This window comes from Alternaria conjuncta (assembly GCF_024043145.1).
Source record: "Alternaria conjuncta strain BMP 0040 chromosome Unknown scaffold_14, whole genome shotgun sequence".
Taxonomy (NCBI): domain Eukaryota; kingdom Fungi; phylum Ascomycota; class Dothideomycetes; order Pleosporales; family Pleosporaceae; genus Alternaria; species Alternaria conjuncta.
Genome location: NW_026250103.1, coordinates 372561 through 383785, shown reverse-complemented (window position 1 = coordinate 383785; position 11225 = coordinate 372561). Strand labels below are relative to the sequence as shown.

At 52.6% G+C, this 11225-nt stretch overlaps 4 protein-coding genes across 4 annotated transcripts; 2 read left to right on the top strand and 2 right to left on the bottom strand.

Annotated features, from left to right (window-relative positions):
• Positions 1 to 928: 928 nt before the first annotated feature.
• On the top strand, positions 929 to 2646 carry J4E85_008742 (uncharacterized protein; the record flags this gene model as incomplete). Its single annotated transcript, XM_051472966.1, has 2 exons — positions 929 to 1069; positions 1120 to 2646. 2 exons carry the CDS (start codon positions 929 to 931, stop codon positions 2644 to 2646), a joined length of 1668 nt encoding a protein of 555 aa, XP_051323186.1.
• Positions 2647 to 3318: 672 nt separating this feature from the next.
• J4E85_008741 (uncharacterized protein) lies at positions 3319 to 4545 on the bottom strand (the record flags this gene model as incomplete). Its single annotated transcript, XM_051472965.1, has 4 exons — positions 3319 to 3447; positions 3497 to 4081; positions 4137 to 4224; positions 4307 to 4545. The coding sequence occupies 4 exons, from the start codon at positions 4543 to 4545 to the stop codon at positions 3319 to 3321; spliced, it is 1041 nt and encodes a 346-aa protein (XP_051323185.1).
• An 878-nt stretch (positions 4546 to 5423) lies between these two features.
• Positions 5424 to 5897, bottom strand: J4E85_008740 (uncharacterized protein; the record flags this gene model as incomplete). The annotated part of the gene is made up of 1 exon (XM_051472964.1): positions 5424 to 5897. The coding sequence occupies one exon, from the start codon at positions 5895 to 5897 to the stop codon at positions 5424 to 5426; it is 474 nt and encodes a 157-aa protein (XP_051323184.1).
• An 804-nt stretch (positions 5898 to 6701) lies between these two features.
• J4E85_008739 (uncharacterized protein) lies at positions 6702 to 7700 on the top strand (the record flags this gene model as incomplete). Its single annotated transcript, XM_051472963.1, has 1 exon — positions 6702 to 7700. One exon carries the CDS (start codon positions 6702 to 6704, stop codon positions 7698 to 7700), a length of 999 nt encoding a protein of 332 aa, XP_051323183.1.
• Positions 7701 to 11225: the final 3525 nt, after the last annotated feature.

Genomic DNA, 11225 nt, shown 5'->3' with positions numbered 1-11225 from the left:
TGGACAGCATCGCAGCAGCGATCGCGGTGGGGTCTTGGTCAGCTGGTGTGGGTATCTGCGCTGGCGCAGAGTGGTTGGAGGGAGAGGTGGTGGAGGTGGGGTCAGGTAGTTCTGTGGTGAGGGTCGAAGTTGGACCTGGGAGGGGCTGTTAGATCTGGTGCAGGTTCGGACGGCGTGGGTAATAGACGCGGTGAGAGAGGCAGGTTCGCGACGCTGTCGTCGCCTCGGTTGTTGACGCAAAGATCGACAGTCTCTCCAGCGGCGACCCAAGGCGCGGCGCTGCCCTTGGAAAAGCCGAAAAAGCGCATCGGGGTCGGGATAGAAGAGGTGACAACGTACTTTGAGTGTGCGCGACGTCCTCGCTGGGGCCGGCAGCTGTTCTCGAGGTGCTCCGTCTGGTCTGTTCGGGCGCGCTCATAGTGCGCCCACGCCGAAGACAGCCTCACCGCGTGCCCAATGTCGTAAAAATATGCCGTGGACGGTGTTGTGGGCCTCCGCGATGCGATATGGGCGTGCTTGGGGGTGGAGGATGCAGGGCCCGGCGAGCGGTCAAAAACAGAGCTGCGGGTGTGAGGGACGCGGGCGTCGAGGGAGCGTGTGGGGATGTCTCAGGCAAGAGCGACCGGGTGGCAGGTCTGGGATATTTGTACGGGAGGGTGTGCAAACGCGGGACAGCGACGGGCATTCCTGTGTGCGTGGTGAATGCGGAGGGCAGCTCGGTCGGGATGGTGTAAACTGCGCTCTGAAGCGGGTCGACGGCCGGGAGAGGCCCTGAGGCTTGCAAATGACCGCACTGCCCTGCCCCGGGCGGTGTCGTTCTGCCGCCTGCACCACCCAGCTGGGCCTAGCGTGCGTTCGTCGTGAAGCGTCTCCACCAAAACTTTTTGACGAGCTTGCTGTCGCCAACACCAACATCTCCATTGTCGCCATGGCCAAGTCAAAGGACAAACGCTCGGCTAAGACGTACACGCCGAAGAAGAGCCACAAGTCAGACAAGTCAGACAAGTCCCTCATCAAAGTCGACAAAAAGGCGTTTGACCCGGCGCTAGCATCGCTGTTTGCTGCCAGTGTACGTTGATCGCATGTCTGGGCTGAAGAGTGATTGCTAACAATTCTCAGGCCGGACCTGTGCAAGCGCCTTCAAAGTCACGGTACCAAGCGCGCGAACAAGCGAAAGCGACCAAAAAGTCCAGCGAAGATGAAGACGAAGGCGATGCGAACGATGCGGAACTGAGCTCGGCATCCGAAAGCCTGCCTTCCGACGATGAGGACGAAGAGGAAGACGAAGATGAGGACATGTCGGATGCCAGCGACGACGCTGAATCTGAAGACGAGGCCGCGCTAGCTAAACTAGGTGAAGCCGTACTGCACGGCGCAAAGGAAAAGCCAAAGAAGCGCAAGCGCGGCGACAAGGAGGAGATCGAGGATGCATATATGCGCAAAGTAGCGCGCGAAGAGGAGAAAGAGGAGGAGCAGAGACAGAAGAAGCGCAAGACCGAGGAAGAGGAGGACGAGGACTCTTCAGACGAGGACGACGAGGACGAGTCTTCGGATGAGGCAGATGAGGGCAAAGAGACCAAGGATGCGGACAAGGCCCAAGACATCGCAATTCCCAAGCATGAGTCGCTCATGGAGAAGACCGACGAGAGCGCATCCGAGGTGGAGAAGGCGTCCCGCACTGTCTTCCTGAGCAACGTCTCGGTCGAGTGCATAAGCTCAAAGCCCGCAGAAAAGGCTCTCAAGAAGCACCTGGAGTCCTTCATACCTGACCTCGCCGATAACAAGCCCCCGCACAAGATCGAGTCGATACGTTTCCGATCAACGGCTCTCGACCCCTCGCTTCCCAAACGCGCTGCCTTTGCAACCAAAGACATCATAGACGCGACTACCAAGAGCACGAACGCATATGCTGTTTACACGACCAAGGTAGCCGCAAGAGAAGCTGTCAAGAAACTCAACGGCTCTATGCTGCTCAACCGCCATCTCCATGTCGATTCACTAGCCCATCCTATGAAGGTTGATCACCGCCGTTGTGTCTTCGTCGGCAACCTTCCCTTCGTAGACGAAGAGTCCCAAACACCCGTCGCAGAAGGCGAGAAGCCTAAGAAGAAGAAGGCCGCCTCTGATATCGAAGAGGGTCTCTGGGTACACTTTGGCAAATGCGGCAAAATCGAGAGCGTGCGCGTAGTCCGCGATGCCAAGACAAGAGTCGGAAAGGGCTTCGCCTACGTTCAGTTCGTCGATGAGAACGGCGTCGAAGCCGCGCTGCAACTCAACGAAAAGATGTACCCACCTATGCTCCCTCGCAAACTCCGTATCACACGTTGCAAAGCGGAGAAGAAGAACAAGGAGAAGCCGAGAGGACCACCGCCATCCAAGGCACCCAGGCCGGGCGGCAAACCTGGTGCCGGTTACAAGCAGAAGTTGACTGAAGAGCAAAAGTCGATGCAAGGACGTGCTAGATCGATGCTGGGCAAGGTAGCCAAGGCACAAACCAAAGAGGGCTTCGTGTTTGAAGGCCACAGGGCGAGTGAGAGACAGGGCAAGAGTGGGCTCAAATTCAAGGGCAGCGGCGGCCAAAAGAAGGGTGCCAATGGACGGAAAAGCAGAAGTGCGGGCTGGAAGAAGAACGGCGGAAAAAAATAGGCTGGCCTGCGTTGAGCATACATTCTACTATTCACGAGATTCAGCCTGCGAGCATCGGAGCTGTTTGGTTCAGATAGCTACCGTCGCGTTCAATCGATACATTACATACGCATCTTTACCTCGGAGCTTGCGTGCCTCAACCTAATCTGCGGATCTGCTAACCGGCGAGGATGCTCCTTGAGAGCTTTGGAAGATACTAGTATGGATGTCACGAAGCTGGTGTGTGAAGATGTTAAGCTAAGGATATGTTGACATGCAAACATGCTGACGTAGGGGTCGCAAAGCTCGCGCGTAAAGAAGCTCACGTTTGAACTAGTGGCTAAGCAAAAAGGTACGTAAACTTGGTCTCGCGACGGAGAAGGGTGTAGAGAAAGAGAAGAAGGACAGGTGGTAGCTTGATCCGACACGACCAGAGCGGAGCGCGAGTTGTAGAAATGTGGGCATAGCCACTTAGACAACGCAAGACATATACTAATATGTACGTTTGCAGGCACACAACACAGACTGTCCGACGAGGAGAAGCGACTCATCCCCCCCTTCGAGACAACTGTACGTCATACAGAAACGGGAATGGAATTTCTGATGAGTATGAGTATCGGTTGAACATGATACTCGTTGAGTGTGATCTTCTCTTAGCCAGCTTGCCTTGCTGATACTATTTTGGATCAACATTCAAGATTTATCCAAACTCGAGTACACAAATTTCTCAAACTCGGTCAAGAGCTCGATAGCCTTCTCATCTCCGGTTGGTACAAGCTGAGAGAGATACACCCCGGCGACACCGTTGCTGAGGTCGATCCACTATAGTTTGATGATGAGCCAGAGTTCACATTGACAGTTGAAGACTTACCCAGTAGCAATTCGGCATGCCCGACCAGGTGAGTGAGTTCACTCCGCGTCGTTTCGGTACTGCAGTGAGGTTGATCAAGCCTCCAATCCCAAAGCTGACAGGGACGTCGTCTGGAACAGTATTCCAGATAGCGTTACGGGACGGCAACGAGTACTCGGCTGGATCGAGGCCCTTGGATGTCTCTAGCTGAGGCTGGAACATTTCCTTGACAGAATCGGGCCTGAGCAACTCCCCTTTCAGAACACCTTGGTATATTTTGAGCAAGTCGTCCACAGTTGCGAACAGACCGCCCCCTCCAAAATCCGCCTCAACCCTGTCCGGCCAGTAAGGCTGCTTCTGTTCCTGCAACCTCTCACCCACTCGCTCCCAGACTTTGGCCTTTCGAGCTCGCGTCTCTTCTCGCTGGTCGGGATGGAAAGTAGCGTCATTGGCAGACACGACGTCGAAAATATGGCGTTGCATGTACTCGCCAAGCTTCATGGAGGTGATTCGTTCGACCAAAACTCCAGCCCAGTCAATGCCAGGCGAATACATCCATCGTTCACCGGGTTCAAACACGAGAAAGTGGTGGGGGAACTTTTTGGCCTATAGCGCTTGGTGGTAAGCTAATGGTATTGGCGAGCGGGGTGAGCCAGCTTACGACAGATGTGGGAGGGCCAGGCAGTGGCTTGCCCTGAAGCTCGTCGTAGCGGGTCAGGAGCGGATCCATGAATGTATAAGCCATGCCGCTGGAGTGCGTCAACAGTTGCCTGGTCACCAACATAATATATTAGCAAAACGTGGTAAGCCCTTGGACATATCAAGACTTACCGGAGAGTGATAGCCTTCGTTGCGGGCCTGAAGAGGGCTTCATTCTCTTCATTGAAACCGGTCAGAATCTTCGGATCTTTCCACTCGGGCAGCACTTTGGCGATATCGTCATTCAGGTTTAGTAATTCTCTCTCGACGCATTGCATTACAGCAATCGTAGTCACCAGCTTGGTGGAAGAGGCGAGCCAATGTACACCATTGGACTCCGCGTCGTCGGATTCCTTTTCAAACGCCTTCATGCAGCGAAAAGAACCTTTTGATCACGTCTGGTCAGCAAAACAGAAACAAAACAAGATACAGGGAAAGGTGGACTCCTAGGTACCATACCATTTTTGCTGATGGCGCCAAGTGTAACTGGAGGGATAGGCTGCTTGTTTTCCTCAAATCGATGACGAAGAGAATTGAAGGTTTCATCGAAAGAGGCCATGCTTGGAGGACGTTCTCGTGGTAAGAAGAGAGTTTGATTTCTCTTTATCTTCATCAAAAGTCGCGTGGTGCTGTCCCGTCTTATACTGTGCGTGAACTTCATTGGCTTGGCTTCTTGCGCACAGCCCTGGGCGTTGCATAAGTGACTATTGAATTATTGTGCGGAAGTATGCTAGTAATATTGGCCCGATTACTGATCTAGAGCGGAACAAACCCACGGTCGGCGACATGGGAAGCATGAAATCAATATCAGCTTCAGAAACACCAGTCCTGACGGACATTGTATTGGTTCTTTGTCCTGACAGCACTAAACGGCGAAACGATCAAGCGGGGCAGAAGGATCACTTCGGTCTAATGACTCACTCCGGAGCTTCTCATGAATCGGGTCAACACACATAACGGCATGATGATTACGAACCACCTTGGCAGATCGCCACCGCTCATGTCATAGCCGACTTGATGGACAGCATGAACCTAGACCGCGGCTATCTCTTCAATGGTTTCGGGTTTGGAAGAGGTGAACTTGGACTTGTGCCTAGAGACACACCAGGTTTCGTTAAGGGCGTAATGGTCTGATACCAGCAGCGGAGCTGCAAGAGATAATATTGTTCAGGAATGTGCTCGCTAAGTCTGGCCGTATCTTGGTCTCTACCTCCTGTTCAGCTTCCAGCCTGTATTTACTCTAGACTCATTAGGCAGCAGCCACATCGCTTGCCATCTTCAAGATGGCGTCCTTTTCGCAGAACTCAACCACCTTTTTGATCTTAGATCCATCCTCATTAAAGTACAAGAACCAAGCACCCTCAAAAGGGTACGTCTCTCCACTGCTCCTAACATACACGTCGGATTTAGCTGTGAAGGCCGCGCTGCGCGCCTCCGTGTCGACGATCAAATTCGACATGATGTTATCCTTGAACAACAATACTTTGATGTCATTCCCGAAGAGGTCCTGGAAACTGGTCGTGTCGAAGAACGAGTCTGTTGCAAGACCGAAAGCTTTGGGTACGGATGCGGGAAGCAGGTGACGTGTGCAGTCGGCTGTAACGTCGCGATTGATAATAGAAGGGTTGCTCTGAGCTGCGCCTTCTTCGAATGCTGATAAGAAGGCCCGAGCTGTTGCCTCAATTTGTTCTCTGAGGTTCGGTGTGGAAGGAGTTGAAGCCATGTTGGAGGACTACGGTAGAGTTTCGTACGAACTGGAGATGGAGGTGTAGATGGTGGAAAGTAGTGGAGATATTGACTGCATATTGTGTTGCACTTGACGCCTACTTATGTTTCGCGCGTACCTAGGTAGCATCAGCGACTGTCTACCTCAAATTCCCGAGGTCGCCAACAGTCCTTCGCGGCGGTACACGTAAGTCCATGACTTAACGCCGTCCTTTCGATGATGCTTACTTAACAAGAATAGATCATATCATCTTGAGTACTCCCTTCCAAGACCTCCGTTGAGGGTCGACATCAGAGTGCGATGACATTTTCTCCCGTTTTGGCCTAGTGCGTTTGAGCCACGGAGGATCTTCGGCCGTACCTGCAGTCTAGCTCTAGCTCCACCCGATGACATTATCACCCTCTTCAGCCTAGCTCGCAGCTTGGGGCCGAAGCATCCACACAGCCCGAATGATGCGTCTCCTTTCAAATCAGCAATTCGAAGGTACCGCACCTGTAAACTAAGCCCAGATTTCGATATGAAGCGGCGGTGTGAGCCTTCTCTCAAGCTTATCCCCGAGAAAGCATGCTAAAGCGTACGGTGATTTCTAAGTCGTGTCTTTCTTGAGCGACGCTGTCTACGAATGAGACCAAGATGTCGCGTACAGAGCTTTGGTGAGTTGAGTACATAAATGATTCATTTGCCCCTCTTTCCATCCAAACTCAGAATCCAATCACTCAAGATTTTATCAATCCAGCTTGCGGCATCTACGCAAGTCATATCCTCTACGTTTATCCCTCCCAGCATCACGCCAATACCAGAATGTCTCATTACTTTGAAGCTCATGCGAAGCCAAATGGCCCTGGAGATGCGCGCCCAACAGCCTTGCAAATCATCAAAGACGAGAACCTTGAGAACAAACTCAAAGGTGAAGTCATTGTCATCACTGGTACCTCCTCTGGCATCGGCATTGAAACCACTCGTGCCCTGGCCGCCACCGGCGCCATTCTCTTTCTTACGGCTCGAGACACGAGCAAAGCCCGATCTGCCCTTGCAGATATCTTCGAACCTTCGCGTATGTACATCATCGAGATGGACCAGGCAGACCTCTCTTCCGTACGTGCCGCCGCCGCCGCCATTCTTACCAGGACTCCTAAAGTCCATCTACTCGTGAACAATGCCGGCATTATGGCAATTCCCGACTATCGCCTTACGGCAGATGGCCACGAACTTCAATTCGGCACAAACCACCTGTCACATTTTCTGTTCTACAAGCTTCTAGAGCCCGCTCTTCTCGCAGCCGCATGCTCCAGCCGTCCATCTCGTGTCGTTAGTCTCGCTTCCTCAGCGCACAATGTCTGCGGGATCAACGACTCCAACAACTACAACTTCGAGAAAGGCGATTACGACCCCAGCGTAGCGTACGCCCAGTCAAAAACAGCAAACATATACATGGCCAACGAGATTGAGCGCCGCTATGGCTCACGCCATCTACACGCCACTAGCGTCCATCCCGGCTTAGTTCAGACGGGGCTGACGCAGCATATGCCCCCGGACGCGTTCAAAGGTATGGAACATTTGTATCCCACGATGAAGAGCGTCGAACAGGGTGCTGCAACATCGGTGTGGGCAGCGATCGGCGAAACGTGGAAGCACAAGGGCGGCAAGTACCTCGTCGACTGCGCTGTTGCGGAGCCATACAAAGAAGGCGATGACAAGTACACTGCGCTTGGTTATGCTCCGCATGCTTACGATGTGGAGAAGGCGGAGAGGCTGTGGAACGACTCGCTCAAGCTTGTGGGATTGCCGAGGGATGAGTGAGCGTTCAGAAAGGGACAGCAGTGATAACCCAGTGTACAATTAGACACATGATACAAGTTCTATGAATACATCCATGCGCATTAGCAAACCGTACTTGATCTTATGACCGGCCATAGTTCTTATTGTGAAATCGTGATATCGAATATTGCACTGGTAGATCATGCTGGATTCGCGCTGGGACGTGTTCGACGTATCGACTAATTTTGCAATAAAGGAAGACGCAAAGGTTCTTCTCCCCTCATCAACCTCCAGCGGTTACTAGATACAAGCAAATCGTTGCATCCCTGTACGGCCCATGACCACTTAGCCAGAAAGCCAGGGGTAGCCTCCCAACTCTTCATGTCGTGCGGCTCACCCCAAACAACGAGTCCCTTGCGACCCGCAGTAACCTCATCCTCATCACGTCCTACTACTGCGGTCGGCGGTATCGACACGACCTTAGGGTCAGAAACTCTGATAGCAAGAGGCGTACCTCGTCGCTCTTGCATTGGCGTAGCACCCATGAGCTCGCCAATGAGATCCTGCAATAGCTCCCAGGGATCGAAGAGTCCCTCATGCCTGATGAGGTTGTCGCGCACTGAAGGAAAAGGAAAGAGATTGATCCAGAAAGAGTGCAAACGCTCTTGCTGGATGCGAGTCGGGAAGAGTGAAGGAGGTATATTGGGATTCAAGGGATATATGTTCGTATCGTCGATGTAAGGAAGGCTGATGGGACATGTCGTTGGGGAAGGAGGCATATCGGATGTCCACCCTGTAAGAAGCGCGTTTAGAGTACGCTTGTTTGATACAAAGGCTCGGAAGACGTTGTATTGAACTAGGTGAAGGAGGTGGTCCGTAGAGAGGGGAAAGACCATGGACGGGGGTGTTAGCGTAGTGGGAGCTTGACCCTGAGTGTATGCAGGCGGCTTCCAGAGGTCTACTGTGCGATCAGGAATGGATATCGATGCGTTGATTGCCACATCTTGAGCAGTGGGCTCTGTGGAATGGGATAGACTTTCGTCAACTTCATCCAGGCGCCAGCGCTCAATTTGGAATGGGCGCGACGTCTGAACAGAATCTGGGTTTTGCTTTTTGTTTCGCAGTCCTTCATCGGAATGAGCTCAGCCAAGAGCGTGATGCTTAAGACCAAACTCACGATGTGCCCTTTGGTTCTTTCGGTTCTGAACTTTCCTGCGCTGCTTGTTGGCCTCGGCTTCGATGTTGGTGGATTGATACTCGACCCTGTTCGCTTCGCTTTCGGCTGGAGGAAGTGGGGTGACGAAGTGTTCCATGATTGAGCGTTAAGAACAGCCCGTCTTCTGTTGATGGTCGGTTGGTTGATTCCTACACGGTTACAGCCGCGAATTCCGCAGCTATGCCCTGATGACAGGCGTGGCGGTGCGGAGATTGATCCGCGCCGCCCCACTTCATTCGGGCAGCTTCAACCTCGAGAGAGGAGACCGGTTCAACAGCTTCCACTTTGAGCAGGACACTCTTGTGTTGAGACGCGCCGCCAGATCATCAAAGGATGACCCCAACGTCAATACACCAAAGAAGCCACCATAGATCAAGATCACAAGAGCCGTATTCGTTGTTGCGTATGTGATAGACGACAAAGGCATCGAGGAGATGGACCTCGACATGGAGCAACTGTGGGAGGAACTGTTGGTCCAATGTTCACCACGCAAATTTCTGACTGCGCGTATGCGATCTGCTCTACGTTCGTAGAAGTCTTTTGAATTAAGATGTCTAGCGCATATACACTTAGCAAACGGGAGAGACTTCAGACGAAACACAACCTTGTCAAGAATTACCGACGGACCGCAGATGCATGAAGCATGACATCAGAATTGTGATAAATGGCCACATATTTGCCAGGTTGGTCACCTCAACACGGTTTGTGTGGTAATCGTCGAATATTGTGCTTTTTGTAACCCTTGTAGGATTTGGCAATCAAAGCTGCCCGTGAAACCTTGATAAGTTTATCGCACACCGGCAGCCATGGACTGCCGTGTACAGTGGCGGTTCACGTGCAGGAGCAACTAGATTACAGGCCGGTAAGCCCCCATCTCCTGGTAACGACCATGACTGGTGTTGCCACGGTGCGGGAACGCGGGCGCAATGTCGAACGTCTGGGGGATCTGCGATGGGGCAGATGCTAATCGCACATCAACGACTGCAAGAGCCGCACTGTGTAGCAAGATTAAGATGAAACGAGTGTAGTGACGCATGCGACAGGCACTTCACCGATGTTCCCTTGCCAACTCGCATTGGTTTCATCCGGGGTGTGCTGACGATAAATGCCTGATCCGAAGAGGAACGCGAAACGGACGGCTGCGGGTGTCCGGATAAGCCCATGTGGAGCAGTTGAACTAAACTCTAGCAAGAACCCAAGATTACACCACTGATCATTTCGTTATCGAAGCAAAGATTCGGTATTCATGCTGTAAAGAGTGGAATGAAGCGTGGTGCGGTAACGACGAGTTCTGCAAATGCCGACTTCCTGTGAAAGCCCTCGCGTTTTGCACACCAAGCTTGTGGTAAACGAAGGATGAACGCGTGGAGGGGATCATGCACGTCAGCGGAAGATGTAACCTGATTAGATTAACATGATGAGCAATCGAAACTGATACGCTGCGTTTTAGGGCTGGCAGATACGTAGCCGAGCTGGATCGGTACGGTTCTGGTACTTGGGATCACACCTCGCGTAAATGCGACGGCATGAGTGAGGCTTTTGATTGACTGTCGTGGAACATGGACAAATGAAATCACATCATCGCGGTCAGAGTCCAGAACAAAAGCAACCAACAACGGCTGATACTACCCAAACTACCCCCAACATGCCGGCAGAGGTAGGGTTGGGTGTCATTAGAGTTGACGGGTTTGCCGAAGCAGCACGAAGCAAAGATCCGGGCAAGGAGTTAGTGCCCCTTACGTCTGAGTAGTGGTTGCATTATAGATGACATCCGTCTTCAGCCGCGGACGAGAGCACATGTTAGGGATGGGCCGAAGTATCAACAAAGTGGTGTGACTTGGCAGAGCGGCCGAGCCACTGTCGCGGGCCCGAGGCGTGGAGGTTAGGATGACGCAGCGATGTGCGACACAGGAGAAATCGGTGGCTGGTTTTCAGGCTTACCGGTCTTGAGACCAGGGACGATATGCGTCTCGGCTCGAAGAGCCAGGTTCCCAGTCCAGCTTGAGCATTTCCTTTGTTTTGTACAGTTTTTCCCGTGCGAAGCAGGGTCTGACGATCACAAGCTTGGACGTCGAAGTGGAGGCTGGGTCTGACTTTGGCCCACTTGCATCTGCATTCTGTTGTGCTTACGCTACAGCTGATGTGACGGCGGTGCACATATGCAGGTCTGAAGAGAAGGGAAGAAATGAGGTTTGCTCACGTGGTACTCCATGACATTGAGCTATCCAGATCATGCTGGATGGGTTGAGACGGAGGCGAGACAGGAACTGGGCCAATAGACGTAGGAGGCGGCTTTTAGTCGAGCGCGTCCAGACGTTGAAGGCTATGGAAGGTAGCTGCGCAAACGACTC